The sequence below is a fragment of the Drosophila albomicans genome, chromosome 3 (assembly GCF_009650485.2).
Source record: "Drosophila albomicans strain 15112-1751.03 chromosome 3, ASM965048v2, whole genome shotgun sequence".
NCBI classification, from domain to species: domain Eukaryota; kingdom Metazoa; phylum Arthropoda; class Insecta; order Diptera; family Drosophilidae; genus Drosophila; species Drosophila albomicans.
In genome coordinates, this window is record NC_047629.2 from 43,271,769 (window position 1) to 43,290,335 (window position 18,567).

The following is an 18,567-nucleotide window of genomic DNA, read 5'->3' on the forward strand; positions in this document are numbered from 1 at the left end:
ATATATTTCTTCACCAACAAAACAAGAACAACAACAAAAAAACCAAAATACATTTCACACTTTTCTTTCTGTTTCGTTCACATTTTCTCATACTTTTTCTCTGTAGTTCTTTAGCTGTTGCTTTCATTTTCCCGTAGTAACGCTCTTAACTAAATGGAACACGTAAGTCCGGATGTGATCATGATGATAAGATGCAATCAAATCAATCTGAAGTTTTGGGTTTGTTTTGTGTTAGTTTTGTAAGTTCTGGAAACGATACATATCAATGTGGCATATTAATGCTTATCGACATTCCTAAATACTAATTTGATATACATATATAAATATTTAATCAACATATTATAGAGATATATACAAGCGTATATATTATATTTATCGAGAACTACACACTGTATAAAGGTGTTATATGGTCGAAAAAAGACTTCCGCAACGTAAACATATCATTGAAAGTTACTGCTGCAAAACTCAAAAACTAAAAAAAAAACATATCTTAATTGTTAGGCCCGTTTCACGGTCTTATACCGACCACATATAGTATTGTATTGTTGTTGTTAGCGTTATCAACGTTAAAGCTAGAGATTTATCTGAGAGTTTGAATATGGAACGTAGTGCTTCGTTGACTTATTGCTAAGACATCATTTACGACGATGTCTTTGTCTGATTGTAAAAAGCTGCTTAGTGAAATTACGATGATGAATAACAATTAGAGATATATATTTATCGAATCATATTCTATATATATGTATATAAAATAAAGTTTATTGTTTCAATGTGTTTGAATCGGCAAAAACATTTTTTCCAACTCATTTTCTTTTTCAGTCATTTTGAAATTTCGAAATGTGCAAATTTATGAGAGCTTTCAGCAGACAGTTCTCAACGCTAGATGGCGCCACGGTGTGCCAGCTCGTTAGTCGGTTGAGTCCAGAGTGTAGCAAGGTTTTCCTTTGTTGTGCCTCAAACTGATTCTTAATAAAGATAAGTTCCTTTAGATAATGCTGAAGGCGTTGAACAAGCGAATGGAATACACAACCAAGAAACATTCACGGGATATTTTAACAAAAGCTGATAAAGCTGTGGAGCGTTTACTGGTCAGTGGTATTCGAAAAGAATTTCCCGAACATCAAATCATTGCAGAGGAAGGCACTGAGGGAGTTTCTAAGAGTAAGCAGTTAACAGCTGCCCCTACTTGGATCATTGATCCTATCGATGGCACCATGAATTTCCTACACGGCTTTCCTTATTTTTGCACCTCGATTGCATTTTATGCGGAGAAGCAAGCGCAGTTCGGTTGGATTCATAATCCGCTGCTTAGGCAAACTTTTGTAGCTCAAAGAGGCAAGGGATTTTATTTCAATGATCAGCGCATGCAGGCGAGCAAACAGCGGGATCTAAAGAAGTCGCTCATCTTTGTAGAATGGTCGTTGAAGCGGAATGAAGATCACGTCAATGTGGCCATGGATAATATGCTGAAACTGCTGCCCATTGTGCATGGGTGAGTAAGAATTGAGAAACTGTTTGCGAAGTTAAGGAATCTTTTCTCAGCATTCGCTCGTTGGGCTCGACAGCATTGAATATTGCTCAAGTGGCGATTGGAGCCTGTGATGCTTATATACAATTTGGTCCACAGATTTGGGACACGGCAGCTGGAGTGTTGATGGTGCGTGAGGCAGGAGGCGTAGTCCTTGATCCTTGTGGCGGAGAATATGATCTGCAATCGCAGCGACTGTTGGCAACATCAACTGCTGAATTGGCCGAGCAATTGATACCAATGTTGACTCAAGTGTTTCCTGATTAAATAAATCGCAAAGCTTTCATTGATATAGTACTCAAACGTTATTAGATCGATGTAGGAATATTATTGTTATTTTTTTTTTGGATTGTAGCGCAAACAAAATTAATGCAGAAGCTCATCAGGTCTTTGCTGTTGGGCTTCGGTTCCAGCAAGAGCAGCTCTCCTCCGCCTGCTGCTGCTGCCAGCATTGCAGGCACTTCGGAGAAACAGTCAAAAAAAAGGAAATCTTCGGGAAACAAATTTGACATGGATCAATGCTTTGAAGTGGGTCTGAAGAGCAGCGAACGTGTGGCCACCAAGTTGATGGAGGCGCTTAAAAAGGAAGTCAACAATGAGGTAAAGCCCGCTAAACGAATGCGAATGTTTACAAAATGGAATAGTCGGATTGAGGATATGCTGATTAAGGACATTTCCAAGCAATATCCCACACATCTGTATGTTGCATTTGGATTCAAACGGTGTTCAGCTAATATCCATTTCCCTCTCAGCTTTATCACCAAGAATAGACACAAGAATCGTGAAGCAGTTAGCTTAACGGATGATCCCACCTGGTTTATTGATCCCTTGGGTAGCAAAACGAACTTTGTGCACGGTTTTCCCTATGCCAACATCAATCTAGCTTTCTGGCTGTTAAAAAAGCCCAGATTTGGCATCGTTTGGAATCCATTGCAGGATGAATGCTACACAACACGCACAGGCTTTGGCTCCTTCATGAATGTGAATACTTTGCAAGTCAGCAACTGTAGGAAATTATCCGAAGCCCTGGTCATGTGCGAGGCGAGAACTAAGGCTACTTTTGATTCGAAAGAAATTAGAAAGATAGCACATCAAGTAAATGAGTGAGTTAATACCGGTAATCAGCTTGGATTCTCCTCAATTATTTAAACCATTTTCACATCTTAGACTGCGTAGCTTGGGCAGCAGTTCGATGAGCATGTGCATGGTGGCCCAAGGATACGCCGATGCCTACATTGACTTCAACTGTGGCAGCTGGGACATGTCGGCCACCATGCTGCTGGTCAGGGAAGCGGGTGGCGTGGTCTGCGATCCTTCGCTGAAACCCTTAGATTTAATGTCCCGACGAGTCTTATGCGCTGCCACACAAGAGTTGGCTGAGGAGTTGGCAGCAGTGCTCGCTTTCTCAGAGGAGAAGGATGCTCCAAAGCTTAGTGAAGTCCCGCAGCTTGATGAAACTGTGCAGAAACTTGGTTTGGGTGAGAAAAGAAATACTAAGGAAACGGGTAAAACGCAAAGTAAGTACCAGGAAAGGGAAGGCTTAGACAAAAAGCCCAAAGAATTCTCCCGCCCAAGAATGGTTTATGTCCTACCCAAGTTGACTACAGAATTTCAATCGCCCTCGATGAAATTCTCTGGATATCCTAAAGCTGCACCAACGGACCGAAGAAAGTTTGTAAGGAGCTATCCTACAGATCCAAATTTACCGGGTCAAGGTAGCATTTTCTAGAAAGCTTTGTATATGTCTGTGTATATGTAAATATCTTTAAAATAATTAACATTTAAAAAGTAAATAAATTGGAAATTATTATATGGAAATGTTTCGTTTGGTAAGGCAATGGCTACTGCCACTTAAATCGATGACAAGCAAGTCAAATTGTGCTGCAGTTGATCTAGATAAATGCTATGCACAAATGAATCAACTGGTTGATAAGGCGGCTAAGGTGAGCACTCGACTAAAAGCAGCTTGCTACGAACTGAAGCACCTTCGGTATTTCCTTTTAGCTCATGAAGGAAGCCAGTACGAAGATGCGATTGTATGACACCAAAGGGAATAATACCGCAGATCTGGTCACGGCTACAGATCGCGAAATTGAGCAGCTGCTCATCAAGGGCTTAATGGAGCATTTCCCCGATCATGTCTACATAGGCGAGGAGGGAACTGGCGGTGCAGCAACGGGTCGTAAATTGACCGATGCGCCCACCTGGATCATCGATCCTATTGATGGTACTACGAACTTTGTGCATGGCTTGCACTACACTTGTATATCGGTGGGATTCTGGCTGAATAAGCAACCAGAGTTGGCCATTTGCTGTAATCCTATGATTGGACAGAAATTCACCGCACGTCGCAATTGTGGTGCTTATATGAATGGCGTTCAAATTGAGGCAAGTGGACAAACCGAACTGGAGAAGTCCATCATATTGAATGAATTGAATTCGGCGAATTTTGAGCCTGAGCTAATGGCCATACAAATGGGAAATTCACAGAAAATGCTGGAGAAGGCGCATGCGTAAGTGTAGCGGGAATATCTTTGACTTGACATTAATATTCTTACCATCAGACTGCGAACCACGGGCTCAGCTGCCATGGATTTGTGCCTTGTGGCCATGGGTGCTGCTGATGGTTACTACGAGTTCTATCCGCATTGCTGGGACACAGCTGCCGGGGTGTTGCTTGTGCGTGAAGCCGGAGGTGTTGTCATCGATCCGGCTGGCGGGGAATTCGATGTGATGGGCAGACGTGTGCTGGCCGCTGCCACCCCGCAGCTGGGTGAGCAAATGGTGAAGCTGCTGGGCGACATGCAGATCTATCATGCCAGAGATGATGAGCCTGCTTCAACAAACTAAATCATAGTAGTCAATTTTTCAAATGTTACATTCATTGGGAAATAAATTTTAGTCAGCGTTTCGGCTGATCTTCAATAGTAATAGCATGTAATTACTTGGCAGCATTTGGTTAGACCGTAGACAACAGAGCAGTTCAACAGGTGCATCAGAGATAACCCTAAATCAGCATGGCCGATGACAAGGACAAGGACAAAAAAGCAGAGGAAAAAAAGCGACCCGGTTCGTTAGCAGAAAATGCAGCAACTGGCTATGGCCTCGAGGGTCATGTAGCCACACAACAAGATCCGCGAGTCAGTGAACTGCGTCGAGCCGAAGACAAAACACAACAAAAGAAAACCGAATCGAAGAGGTCGGAATCGAAGATGGAATTGAAACCGGAATCGAAACCGGAATCGAAACAATCGTCTCCTCCTCGAACACCGAGTCACGGTACACCTCCTATGATAGCGACTCCAACGGGTTCACGCCGCCCCGATGAAAAGTCTTCCCGATTGGTGGTACAAGAGCCACCTCCGCCTGCAACTCCGCCTACAGATGAGACTCCTCCGCGTAAGTCGTCATTGAAGAGTGAGTCTGTCTCGCCCACTCCACCGCCTCCTCCACCACCACCACCACCAACACCTAAAACACCCGCTGAGCGAGTACAATCCGAAACACCATCACCTCCTCCACCACCGCCACCGCCAACACCCAAAACACCCGCTGAACAACTACAACCCGAGACACCACCTCCTTCACCACCTCCTTCACCACCGCCACCGCCAGAACCCAAAATACCCGCTGAGCAACTACAACCCGCAACAGCACCTCTTCCACCACCGCCACCGCCTCTACCACCGCCAGTTCCTATTGCAGTTCCTGTCGAAACAAAAAGCAAAAAGGAAGCTGGTGTCAATAAAACTACCAACACCGACATTAGCTTCGATCCGTCGAAAGAATTCGCCTGCAAGACTACAAATACTGCGGGTAAAATGTACTCCGAGGACGAGGAGGAAGCCAAGCCTGTCGAGCCCGTCCAGCCCGTTGCAGCGCCGCCACCAAAGCCGCCTCACCCATCGAAACTTGACTTGGACGATATCTTTGCCTTTGCCGTTGCATTGGTACGCAAAGCTGGCGACTTTGCCCTTGCGTCGAACCACGCCAAGGATAGATTGTCATATACTACAAAGGAGCATGAGCGAGATCTCAATACGAGCACTGACAACGATATAGAGGCCATGATGATCAAGGAAATCAACGAGAAGTATCCGAATCACAAGTAAGTGTGGCACACTACAAACTCCTACGACATTTCTAACCCATTTGCCTTGCAGAATTATTGCTGAGGAGGAAGTTTCCAGATCCGAGACGGGTCAGGTGACGCTAACCACTGAACCAACCTGGATTATTGATCCCATCGATGGCACCATGAACTTTGTGCATCATTTTCCCTACTATTGCATTTCGGTGGCGTTGCTCGTGGACAAGGCAACGGCCTTTGGCATTATCTTTAATCCGGCACTGCAAGAATTTTATACGGCACGCAAGTTCCAAGGCGCCAGGCTAAATGATGAACCGATACACACCAGCGGACAGATGGAACTCAAGGATGCCATGATACTGCAGGAGTACAGCTCGGGTGTGGATGAATGTCGCACTAATGCAGCTTTGCAGAACGCCAGTCGCCTCATCAAGAAGGCACACGCGTAAGTTGTTAGCTTCCCGAACTATCCTAGCTTTAGCTTCCTTTGCAGATTACGTTCGATTGGTTCCTCAGCCATGGGTCTAGCTATGGTTGCTTCGGGCGTCGCAGATGCTTTCTATTTCTTTGGCCTGCACGTCTGGGACATGGCTGCGGGCAATTTGTTGGTCTCCGAGGCTGGCGGCACTGTCATGGATCCCTCGGGAGGTCCTGTGGATCTTATGTCGAGACGTGTTCTAGCTGCAGCTACGCAACCACTGGCCGATCAGCTATCCGCCGAGTTGACCCAAAACTATCCAAAGCCAAGGGATGATGAAAGCAGAGTAGTGCCGCCTACCGAACCTGCTACGAAGGATTTCAATGAGCAGACTCAATTTTCCGATTCCAGTCTTTCGCTAAGCTCCTCTGAACCCTCAAGAAAATGAGAATATAAAAACTTAAAAGCAATCCAAATGCATGCCAAGAATTCATATCAATAAAATATTTAAGTACGAGTACAAATTTTATTTTTAGAACAGTTTATATTAAAATATGTAAATTTCACAAATGAATATGATTTTTGTTGTTCAAAATAGAATAAGACAAATTTACCTTTTCATTTCACCTAAACAGATTAATGAAGTTAAAGGTAAACAGCATATAAAATACTACATTAATATTATTTATTAAAAATGATTAAAATGGCGAGAAAACTTTTCTTTATGAATTAAATTTCTATAATAATAAATTCATTTACAAAATCAGTTATAATTAATACGAATAAAACTATTTTTATTTAATTTTAATTTCAAATGTAGCCGCCATACTTCAGATGGCGCTTTTTTCAAATCGTGTTATCGATATGCCGCATTTCGATAGGCGATATTTTACAACAGCTGAGTTTTGCCAGCACTGTCAGCCCTTGGCGGTCAGCTGTTGATAAGCGGAAAAAACCTGTGTGTGGTGTTGGGCGGCGGATACTTAATTAAATTATACATACGCATTCGTCGACTGACTTGTGAAAGAAACACACGAACTTTGTGCACAATGGCGGACAGTGTGGATCTGGGCAAGTGCTTTGAAATAATCAACAACTTGACCACAGAAGCAGGCAGAGTGAGTGCAAATTTGTTTATTCGTTTGATTGTTTGAGTGTTGAAATAATCGCCAAGTGTTTTTCCCTAAACAGCTGATAGCACGCAACAATGAGACGCGTCAAGAGTTTGTGTGCAAATCGGGCGATATTGATTTGGTCACCCAAACCGATCAAGATGTGGAGAAGCTGATTATGAATGGCATTCGCCAGCACTTTCCAGATCACAAGTAAGCATATGAAGGAATCAGCTGGAAATATCATTATTGAAGCTGTTTTATCAATGCAGATTCATTGGCGAGGAGGAGAGCAGCACAGGCAACGGAGTCAACAAGTTGACGGATGCACCCACTTGGATCATTGATCCTGTGGATGGCACCATGAATTTTGTGCACGCCTTTCCCCACTCTTGCATCTCGGTGGGCCTCAAGGTGAACAAGGTCACCGAAATTGGCATCATCTACAATCCGATGTTGGAGCAACGTTTCACGGCCCGTCGTGGCCAGGGTGCCTACTACAACGGACGGCGTATACAGGCTAGTGGACAGCGTGAGATCGGCAAGGCGCTGGTCGTCAGCGAATTTGGCACCACACGCGATGAGCAGAAGCTGCAATTGGTCAATGAGAATTTCGCGAAAATGGCCCGCAAGGTGCATGGGTAAGTTCTTAATTGATTGCTAATATAGAAAGGTCACTTTAATTGATGTTCAACTGGAGTTAGGCTGCGTGCTCTGGGCTCGGCTGCCTTGAACATGGCCATGGTAGCCTTGGGCGCTGCGGATGTGAACTACGAGTTTGGCATTCATGCGTGGGACGTTTGTGCCGGTGACTTGATTGTGCGGGAGGCGGGCGGTGTGGTGATTGATCCAGCTGGCGGCGAGTTTGACATCATGTCGAGACGTGTGCTCGCAGCAGCGACGCCAGAGTTGGCCCAGGACATCGCCAAGGAGCTGACGCAATATTATCCCCAACCACGTGACGATTAAGGCCAAAGGCATTTGCAATCGATGCACGTTCTACTTACTATATATAGCACTGCATATATATAGTATATAGAACAGATTATGATGAGGCAATCTACAAGTATCGCATTTGTTGACTATTAACCAAGTACCTAAAATGAATTTCCAGAATAAAACTCGAGTCATTAACATATACTTAATATACATAACTATACAATTACTAATTTATATATATTTTTTATCAGTTTATTCAAAGACGTTTTGTTTGTTTGCATTCAAGTACTCTTTTTTTCTGCTCTGTAATTTTATTACAATCAGCGGCGCTTGTTTTGCAATTTAATTAGTTTCATTTGCTGGTTGTTTTTTTCTTTTCTCTTCCTTTTTTTTATTATATTGTTATTGCAAATATGAGTTCTTATCTATTTTTGTTTATAGCTTACTATTATGCATATTGTTTTTTTCATTTTTTTTATGTTTTGTTGTTGTAGCTGATAGTAAAGCAATGTTGTTTCGGTTTGGATGAAGTTAGAAAACCTGTGGTTTATCATTCGACAGACGATAAAAGAGTTCATAGATTCATTTTGCAAAAAACTTGCATAATCCGGATACCAATTCTCTGATTTTAATCTGAATCTGGATTCTATATGCTTTAGTCGAGAGGCGCGACTTTTATAATCTTGTTGTGTAGTTGTGCCCTTTTTTTTGTTTAGTTGATAGCAAAAGCGATTACACTCAATAATGTATTTGTAATGCATTTATGCATTTGTTGCTGGCTGATTTTTTTTTTTTGTATTTTTTGATATTTTATTTCTTTTTGTTTGGAGTAGACTGAAGTAGTGACACTTAAACTAACTAACTAGCAACGAGCGAGAGATTTGTTATCATAGGAAGTCGACGTTTTTTCTGTTTTTTTTTTTTTTTTTTAACACTTTTCTTTCTTTCATTCAGTAGAGTATTGTATAATTTATTTGTTTTGTTTTTCTTTTATCTTTTTATGAATACATGTCTCTAAGTATCTCTGTATGTTTAGTATTTTTATTGTACTAACCATAAATACCATTTTAAAATTTGACACATCATTGAAAAATGTAATCAAAGCTACAGTAGGTAAAAAATTGTATCTATGTATTCTCAATATATTTTTGTTTTGTATTTCTGTGTATAATTGAATAAATGTAATTTAAATAAAATACAAAATATTAACGCTACATTCACAAGGTTTTCCATTATGCGCACTGGTTTACAATTCTCTCCATCTTCCTCTCTCTTCTCGTCTGGAGAATCTGGTTCTGAAATAGGTCTTTTTAAGCAAAGTCGAATCTCTGAAGCTATAACATTTAGTTGAGTGTTGTTTACTACGAATATTGCAAATTGTTGTTGTTGTTTTTCAATTTATATAGTATTACTAGTCGTAAGAGTACAAATTCTAGTTCAATAAGCGAAAGGTACACATGGAGCATAAAACGGGCGCTACGGCAAAACTCTATTGAAATCAGATCTTGAACGTAGCTCCCTCTATATAAGTAGTAAGTATATATGTGGTATATATATATATATATATTTGTTTAATAATATTATCTTGTTTTTCTTCTTTTTTGTTTTTGTTGGTTTTCACACTAATAAAATTTACAAAATGTTCTATATAAATTCAACAATTAATGAAGAGCTTTAAAGATTTTGTTTTGAAGATTTCTATATAACTAGTATGTATCATGATTTGTTATTGATCTTCTTGTAATACACGAAAAATTTAGCACCAATCTATTCAAAAATTCATCAAACTATTTGATTGTTCCAAGTTATACAAATTAAGCACTTAAAATTATGCGATATTTTTTTTGTAAAACGAATATTATGAACACGTTTCGAATGAAAGCGACGTCTGTGGGCCGTCCTTAAGATACACTTTCCAAAAATCATAAATGAAATCGGACACACAATATATGTATATAATGAATAAATTCATTATTCAATATCTTGTTTTTGGAAAGAGCGTAATCATAGCGCAACTTAATGAAATAATAATCAAGCAAAGTGTTTAAATGTTAAAAAATTAATTTAAATTTATTTACACGCAGATACAATAAACGAGCAAAGAAAATTGGGTCTTTTTGCTTGAACTACGCTAGAATAACTCTAGGTTTTACATAAGTATAGATATATTTATATATATTTGATATAGTTATAAGTAGTTCTTTAATTATACAATAAGTATTCTCTTTTTTTCACTTTTCACTTTTCATTTTCATTAAAAAAAAAACCAGTATTTTTCGAACTTGAACGCTCGCACTTCAGTCGAGTTTTTTTTTGTTTTTTGTTTTTTTTTTTTTGCTTTGAAAATTGTCCGGCAAAGCTGGCCAATAAAAAAAATGTAAGGTTTGGGAAATTGGGAAAGTGGGAACGGGAGCGGGAGCGGGGAAAAAGGGTTTTAAAGTAGAGATTTGTTTGCTAGGGAGACGAACTTTGATGAGTTTGACAATGAAATAAATAAATTTTATGTTGCGCATGGGATATGTTCGGCTTGTGCTTTAGCTTTAGCTGGTATTTGATCTCATTTTAACTTTGTTTCGAAATGTGTTATAACAAATAATCAAACTATATTTGTAGGTGTGTGTGTGGATGTGTTTTTTTCTTCTTTTTTTTTTGAGAACGCGTTTAACATTGCTAAATATTTACTTGTAGTCGTAGTTGTAGTTGTAGTTTATGCTTTAGTTATAGTTTTACTTGTAGTTAACTATTTTTTATCTGTATCTGTATCTGTGTATCTGGTAAAATGGATATCTTGTTGAGTAGTTGATGCTGCTGCTGATGCTTTCTTTTTTTTTTTTTGCTTTGTTTTTCTGCCAACACTTTTTGTTAATGCTAATTTTACTTAAACACGTAAAGCGAACAGCTCTCTCGTTGGGGCAGGGGAACTGACGTCGCGTCTCTCTCTCCGTGTGTGTGTGTCTACAGCTCGTCATCCGCCTTGGGTATGTCGAAGATCTCGGCAAAGAGCGGCGGCAGACGCAGCTTGGTCCAGTTCATTCGCAGCCAGTCTAGATGTGAGAAGTGCTTGGCCCCCAACGACCGCAGCTCCGGTATCTTAGCCTCCAGCGCCGGCATCAGCTGCAGCGCCTGCGTCGATCCCGCTCGGGATCGCAAGATCTGAACACGCAACGCTTCCGCAACGAGTTCACGGGCACGGGCAATCACCTTGGGCTCGCTGAGACCCGCCCGATCCGAGGCAAGCAGCACCATGGCCGAGAAGAGACCGATCTCAGTGTCGCTCAGTCCATACGCATTCAGTGTGTTGGCAAAATTCAGCAGGGCATTCACAAAGTCAGTCTGTAATAATGATGAGAGTGTTGAGTATTTGTGAATTACATAACAAGTAAGAAAGCTACAGTCAAGTGTGTTCGACTGTGAGATACCCGCTACTCATTTTGAAGAAAGGCAAAACAGCGCGGCATTATTCTTAAAATATACCAAAACATATACCATAAAAATTCTAAAAATGTGTCTAATGGTATATTTGGTATATTGGTATGGTACTACATTCAAAATATACCATAGAGTACAAAATATATCGGATTGTCAGATAAAGCAGCTAAGACCCCTAGTAAGTAGACATTTTTGTATTTCTTTAATAATTTCGACAATTTTTATCTGATCGGAACCAAGGATCACAAAGACTATAGTTATTATTGAAACACTTGATCGAAAATATTATATCTCGAAAAAAATGATATCTCTATCTCTTATAGTCTCTGAGATCTAGGTGTTCAGACAGATGGACGGACAGACAGACGGATATGGCTCGTCTCGGCTGTTGCCACTGATCAAGAACATATATAGTTTATTAAATCGGAGATGCCTCCTTCGGCCTGTTACAAACATTTCTTGCCCTCACAAAGTGATAATACCCTTCTATCTTATGGGTAGCGGGTGTAAAAATATTTTAGAACGTACATCGTAGAGAATCTCGAGCTGCTGGCGGGTCAGATATGCGCCATCGTCCAGCGTCAGCGTCGTATCGTTGATCAGACGCGCCACATGCGTCAGCCACACCTCGAAGAAGCCCACCTTGATGAGTATCAGTTGGTCGTCCTGCGTGAAATCACAGAAGCCAGGTACGCGTTTCGCGAACTCCACAATCCGCTGCACGCCGGGCGTCACGCGTGCCGAGAACTGTTGCCACAGCCAGATCTTCTGGAACTCCAGACTCTCCGCCACAGTGGTGACAATCTGCAAATTCAATAATGTGAAGATTGGTTAGTGAGAGATGAATATAGATATCAGATTTCATGAAGAACTTTATAGCCAAGTTAAGACAAGTAAGAAAGCTACAGTCGAGTTTGCTCGACTGTGAGATACACCTCAATCTTGAATAAGCGCAAAATAATGCGGCATTCATTTAAAAATATGCCAAATTTATATATCGCAACAATACTAAAACAACATTTAAAATATACCATATAAATATGCTCGGCTGTTGACCGTGATCAATAATATATATACTTTATGGTGTCGGAGATGACTTCTTCTTCCTGTTTCATACGATTCTTGGAGGCACAAATTTATAATACTCTTCTACCCTAAGGGTCGAGTACACTTGTCAATGAGCTACGCGCTATCCATTTTCAATGAAAGCAAAAGAGTGAGGTACTATTTTTAAAATATACCAAATTTGTACCGAAAATACAAAAATATACCGAGGAATATTTATGTATATCATTTATGGGGTCACCTTTCATTTTGAATGCACTTTGGATTTGAAAAAAAAGTTCATTAATTTCAATTAGCAAATTAGTATATATAAGGAATTTGCTATCATTGAATCAACTATGAATTTTATTATTTATTTTCTCTACTGCTACTACAAAATTCTATTCATAAAAGAGATTGGCGACGCTTGATAAAAATGTACTTGAAACAAGTCTTTTGTCGTCGGTCTAAATGTATTTATGAGGTTGCAATAAACAGTATACGTTTAATTTAATTATTAACATAAATAAAGAAGTGCAACTAATTAAATTTAGCTAAATTCAACAAAATATATTTGCACTTTCACTAAATTTTCAGAATTAAAGAGATTTATGTCACGATGAAGGATAGAGTTCTTCTTGAATCAAGATTAAATACTCTTGGCAATACTTACGCCATTCTGTGGCACGGAGACGGGACGTCGCATCAGTTCGCGTGTGAGCTCCTCGGTGTAGGAGCAGTTGAGGCGATGCGCCTGCGAGACGCACATGATCACATCGTAGACAGTCAGTTCGTTGCCGGTGGCGAGGCCATCGTGATGATCGTGTGGATGGCACATGGCCACCTGGGTCATTGCCATATCACTGCTGCTGCCCATGTTGACCAATTGCTGATGATGGTTGCCCACAACTACAGCTGTTGCATTGCTGTTGTTGTTACCGTTATTGCTGTTGTTATTGTTGTTGTTGTTGGCACTATTGCAACCGCCCAGCTCCGATGGCGATGAGGCAATCGAACACATTTGTGGCGTTTGTGGTGTACTTGGTGTATTCACGCGCACACTGCTCGCATGCGGCTGTTGCTGTTGTTGTTGTTGCTGCTGTTGCTGTTGTTGCTGTTGCTGCTGTTGTTGTATCAGATTTGTATGCAAATTATTGGCACTGCTATCATCCACATTGAGGGGTGTGCTGCTGGATGCGGCGGATGCAGCGGCTGCTGCTGCACCGTTCAGCTCACGTGAACGCTTGGGTACGCGACCATAACGAACAGCTGCAAATAAACGAAAGAGTGGAAAATGACAGTTTAAGTTATAAATTCAAACAAAATCAAGCAGCTTCTGTCAGCTGTGCAGCTTTTATCAGCTGCGCGCAGCACTTAAAAGTATGCTACACTGAATATGCATATTTTACCGCACAGTAATTGAGCAACCCAAAAAGTGCAGCATACTTTCGAGCGAACCATTTAAATATTAATTTGAAAATATCCCTTCGTTTGGCTAAGTACATTAATTAGGGAAATAAGTTGATTTCATTTCTTGGGGACTGTTCAATAATTAAAACGCTTTTGGGGACTTGGCAACATTGACGATTAGTCATTAACATTTAAAATGTGCGTCAGTGATGTGTACCAAAATGAAGCAATTTATTAGTTTCTAAAAGCAATTTAAATTTAATGCCCAAGCAAAATGCCGCACAATAAAACTGGCACACGCATAAATCTTAAGCACACACACAAACACTCATCTAAATACGCACAAAACAGACATTTGTAGCGGCGAATGGGAAACAAAATTCTTGTGATATCTCAACTAGAAAATTTGTACTAAAATCTTATTTTATTTTCGAGGGTTTATTTTTTTGTGTGTGTGATTTTTTTGCAACAAATTTGTTATTTGTTGTTGGCAATGTTCATTAGCTTGTCTGTTTAGTTTTCACCAAAGCAAAACGAAACAAATTGCAAAAAATGCTCAACGTGAAATTTCTTTTGTGCAACCAAATACACAGCATATTTTATTAATTAAAATCGCATTTGCCTTTTGGCTGGCAGACAGCAGCAGAGACAACGACAGCAACAGCGACAGCAGCTGCTGCTCCAGTTGTTGCTGGCTTTCAACTGGTGGAGCTCTACGCTCTACGTCGTCACTCTACGCTCACTTTATCAGTGGGACATTGACCCACTGTGCTCAATATAAAAAACTGTCGGCAACTGATTTTGTTGCTTGTGCGTTTTCTTTTGCTTTTGCTTTGTCTTGTTATTGTTTGTGTTGTTGTTGTTGTGGTATTCGCCACAGACACAGACACAGCAAGAGCGCCAGAGGCGGCATCAGTTTCAGCAACAATCCGAAAGATACATTCGTATTGAGTTGCACTAATCACAAAAGCGTGCGGCTGTTCAAGTTGTGCAAAGTGGTCAACGGTTTGGCTAACAAACAAACTACAGCAAATGAGTCAAGCAAAAAAAAAGCAAAAGAGTTGCTCAACAAATTGCGCATACGCAGCGGGTGCCCGGAAAAGTCGAGACTGTCTGCGTGGGAAGCGAGTGTGTGTGTGTGTGTGAGTGTGAAGAAAACAAGCAGACAGCGAAAGATGATCGTTGCGTTAAGTTGGTCAACACATTGACCCAAATCTGTTGTTGTTGGCCACTTTGTCATTTTTGCTCTCTGTGTGAAACTCACTCTCAGGCCTTGTCGCAAGTTGCAGTCACGCTTTTGCTTTGCATCAGTTTTGATCATCTCTCGTTAATTGTCACAGCTCGTAAATTAATTATGACATAATAACTACACACACGCACCTACATAAATAGTTGCATTTTGTGTATCGTTGTTGTTGTTATTGTTATTGTTGTCTCCACACCACCTTCAACTCTGTTAATTGTTTGTGGCGGGCGCTTTGCTCTGTTTATTTTAAGGTGGCTTCAATTAGCAGCTCATTGCGATTCTGTTGATGCTCACAATGATAATGATGATGATGATGATGATGGCAGCTGCACGATTTGTTTATTTATCGCCTGTTGTGCAGATTTTTTTTGTGAACCTCATATAAATTTTGTTTGCTCTCCGCATCTCAAGGGTATGGACAAACACTTCCAGTGCCATTTGAAGCTGTCAAGAAGTGGAGCAGCTCATTGACCAGCATTTCAATATGAAATAGTCAAACAAACAGTCAGCAGGTGTCCAAAAAGTAGCTCGCAAAGTGTTACTCATTAAAATCCTTATCTTATCTACCTCAAACACAGAGTGAAAATTTATTTTTAACATTTCTTTGGACAACAAAATCAATTTTTTAAGCTTCAAGAACAAATGAGGAAAAGTGATTCTCAAGGCTTCAAATAACACATACTAAGTTCTTTCAATAATATATTAAAATACATTTTAAATACTTAAGATCAAATAGATATACAAGTGCATTATGTTTGCAAATTCTTCTTTAAAACAAAGCAAAGTTTTTATAACTTTCTGAAACAGATTTTCTTAAAATTGTATATTAATTTGATTCGTCATTTCATTAATAGAAAATTTAACCAAAATTCTTTATTTAAAAACATTTTTGGTAACAAGATGTTAAAGTTTAAATATTTTGATGTCCATTCTGCTTAATCTTAAAGCTATAAATTTACATTAGCATCTTATTTTATTTGTTAATTCATATTCATATAAAAATATGTTATATTTTCTTACTTTATTTCAAAATTCTTCAGTCTTTCAAAGTTCTAGAAACAAATTTTAAAATTGTATTATAAAGTTGGCGTGCTTTTCTTTTATTATGTGTTTATAACCCATACTAATTATTTTATTCCATTTTTTATATTATATATTTATAAATAATTACGCAATGATTCACAAATAGAATAAGATGCCAATTATATTTGGTAATTTTAAATTAAGCTGAATTCGCATTAAAATAGTTAAGCTTTAACATCTTGTTAGGAGAATCTTCTTAATTCAAGAATTTTGTCCAAATATTCTTTCAATGAATCATTTCAGTTCGATTCGAAATGTATTTGATTTTTACAAAAATACTTCAGCAAATGTTGTGCCAAGCATTTGTTATAAAACGTGTGCTAAACACACAGTTCATTGGGGTCCAACTAAATTAGGTATGTATAGAGCATGAGATGCTATATTTTATTACCCATAATCTGTAACATTAGCTATTCAATCGTGCCAGCTTAGTCGACTTGCTCCACAATTAAGACTGTCACCTGCCAGCTGTCTTCCCCCTTCCCCTCCCCTTCGATCTATACTACCCACAACCTGGCAGAGTAAACTGCCTCCCACAAGCATTTCCATTTGGTTTGTGGCACTCGACACGAGTGCAGGTCAAAATCATCCATTATACACAGAACAGTCCAGAACAGAGCTGAGCGAAGCAGTCACATAAATAAGACTAAGCCTAAACTTCTTTTCCTGCTAAAAGCATCTTAAGTGATTTAGTGCAGCCAAATGGCTCCAATGCTCAGCGGCCCAATGACCCAACCGTGCGACAGAACGCCAGAGAAAGGCAGCCAACACAACAGAGGGGAGCGAGGAGGAGGGAGGCGGAAAGTAAACTTGTTTGGATGCAGCATCCATCCATCTATGTGGCAGCGACGACTTCGAAGCCAAGGAAGGATTTGGGTCACTGAAATGTGAAGCGGCAGCCCGTAAAGTGGCCCAAATGTTGCCCACTTTTGACCGTAGCGCTGTTGGCCATTAGCATGCGAAGCTCAAGCCAACTGCCAACCGGGCAGACATCAACTACCAGCCAGTAACAACAACAACAACAATCAAAGCATATACATAATCACACAAACACACACACACACACACACACTTTTAGTTGATTTCATGTTGTTTTGTTTTTTTTTTTTTGTTTTTTGGCTTTATTGTGCGCATGAATGGGCCCGGCCCCGGTTCCGTCCCCTCTTCCCCACTTCTCTCTTCCTCTCCGTCTCTCACACTGCCCCACTCACTACATAGCACCGGCATAATTTGGCCTGTAGTTGCTGCTGACCTCGTTTGAGGTCGTTCATTCACCTGTCGCTGCTGTTGCTGCTGCTTCTGTTGTTGTTGTTGTCGTTGCTGTTGTTTTTGTTGGTGTCGCTGTCGCCGGGGCTGCACTTTATGCACTCCACATTTGCATATACACACACTTACTTGTGTGTATGTGTGTGTGAGTATCGGTCGCTATGTTTACCCAGTTACGAAATTGTCCAAAATGCTCTGCGGCTTACTTGGGAGAAAGTTTGTTTTTGTTCCCGCTGCCAAAAAGAATAAACAACTATGCAGGCCCAACTTTTAGTATGTCGTTGCTAGAGTTAACTAAAGGGTGCATTCGCTATTCCAAAGTATTTGTAACATTTGCCAAAATTAAATATAGGTCTCGCAAAAATAAAGAAAATATTATAAATTGATTAATTATCTCGACTTCCTTGGCACACTTTTCATTACTTTATACAATAACAACGAACTAATAGTCATTAAAGAATTAAATACTTTCGTTCACTGCATTAGTTGGCGTCAATCAAATCGATAATACATTAATTCTTATTATCGATGTAACAGTGTTGCCGTATCGGCATATTACGATAAATCGCATGCAGCACGCTGCAGTGTTGCCAATTTATTGCGTCAGAAAAAGTTAAGTTGGCAACATTGCAGCAGATCGTCAATCATCGAGCTTTTTATCGTTAGTTATCGATAAAGCAGTGCAATAAGCAAAAGTCGTTTTGAATTAAACGAAATTTTGTATACTAAAAAGTGTTGAAAAACTTGTGTAAAGTGTAAAAAGAAGAGTCGAAAGTGCTGGTATAAAGGGTATGTCGTCTTCGTTTTGTTGCCGTTGTTGGCGTTTATTTCTTCAATTTGTTTGCTTTTGTTTGCAGCAAGGTGTGTCGGTGTTTGCGCTTGTGGTGTGCGTGTCTCAGTGTGTTTGTGTGTGTGTGTGTGTTGCTAGCTTGTATCTGGAGCAGCTAAAATTGTTAGTTGCGTGCTAAATTTGTTGCCAGTCTGCCAGCAACAACACGCACA

At 40.0% G+C, this 18,567-nt stretch overlaps 6 protein-coding genes across 7 annotated transcripts in view; 5 read left to right on the plus strand and 1 right to left on the minus strand.

Annotated features, from left to right (window-relative positions):
• Positions 1 to 92: 92 nt before the first annotated feature.
• On the plus strand, positions 93 to 1,801 carry LOC117571556 (inositol monophosphatase 1-like). Its single transcript, XM_034253760.2, has 3 exons — positions 93 to 936; positions 990 to 1,492; positions 1,543 to 1,801. Exons 1-3 carry the CDS (start codon positions 838 to 840, stop codon positions 1,793 to 1,795), a joined length of 855 nt encoding a protein of 284 aa, XP_034109651.1. The 5' UTR covers positions 93 to 837; the 3' UTR covers positions 1,796 to 1,801.
• Positions 1,802 to 1,823: 22 nt separating this feature from the next.
• LOC117571557 (inositol monophosphatase 1-like) lies at positions 1,824 to 3,346 on the plus strand. Its single transcript, XM_052003919.1, has 3 exons — positions 1,824 to 2,226; positions 2,281 to 2,631; positions 2,696 to 3,346. The coding sequence occupies exons 1-3, from the start codon at positions 1,898 to 1,900 to the stop codon at positions 3,255 to 3,257; spliced, it is 1,242 nt and encodes a 413-aa protein (XP_051859879.1). The 5' UTR covers positions 1,824 to 1,897; the 3' UTR covers positions 3,258 to 3,346.
• On the plus strand, positions 3,340 to 4,459 carry LOC117571555 (inositol monophosphatase 1-like). Its single transcript, XM_034253759.2, has 3 exons — positions 3,340 to 3,471; positions 3,533 to 4,041; positions 4,093 to 4,459. Exons 1-3 carry the CDS (start codon positions 3,340 to 3,342, stop codon positions 4,376 to 4,378), a joined length of 927 nt encoding a protein of 308 aa, XP_034109650.1. The 3' UTR covers positions 4,379 to 4,459.
• LOC117571554 (inositol monophosphatase 1-like) lies at positions 4,418 to 6,553 on the plus strand. 2 transcript variants are annotated; one of them, XM_034253758.2, is made up of 4 exons: positions 4,418 to 4,927; positions 5,234 to 5,636; positions 5,692 to 6,063; positions 6,112 to 6,553. In XM_034253758.2, exons 1-4 carry the CDS (start codon positions 4,546 to 4,548, stop codon positions 6,482 to 6,484), a joined length of 1,530 nt encoding a protein of 509 aa, XP_034109649.1. In that variant the 5' UTR covers positions 4,418 to 4,545; the 3' UTR covers positions 6,485 to 6,553. The 2 variants fall into 2 exon arrangements, with proteins under 2 accessions (XP_034109649.1, XP_034109648.1); XM_034253757.2 differs by having other exon boundaries at positions 4,418 to 5,636.
• A 426-nt stretch (positions 6,554 to 6,979) lies between these two features.
• Positions 6,980 to 8,286, plus strand: LOC117570985 (inositol monophosphatase 1). The gene is made up of 4 exons (XM_034252931.2): positions 6,980 to 7,154; positions 7,228 to 7,361; positions 7,421 to 7,789; positions 7,853 to 8,286. Exons 1-4 carry the CDS (start codon positions 7,086 to 7,088, stop codon positions 8,115 to 8,117), a joined length of 837 nt encoding a protein of 278 aa, XP_034108822.1. The 5' UTR covers positions 6,980 to 7,085; the 3' UTR covers positions 8,118 to 8,286.
• Positions 8,287 to 10,905: 2,619 nt separating this feature from the next.
• LOC117572290 (ecdysone-induced protein 78C) overlaps positions 10,906 to 18,567 on the minus strand; it is a 47,876-nt gene continuing 40,214 nt past the window's right edge. Inside the window, 3 exon segments of the mRNA XM_052003911.1 lie at positions 10,906 to 11,420; positions 12,045 to 12,320; positions 13,234 to 13,829. Of these exon segments, the coding sequence (XP_051859871.1) occupies positions 11,043 to 11,420; positions 12,045 to 12,320; positions 13,234 to 13,829 (1,250 nt within the window). The 3' untranslated portion in view covers positions 10,906 to 11,042.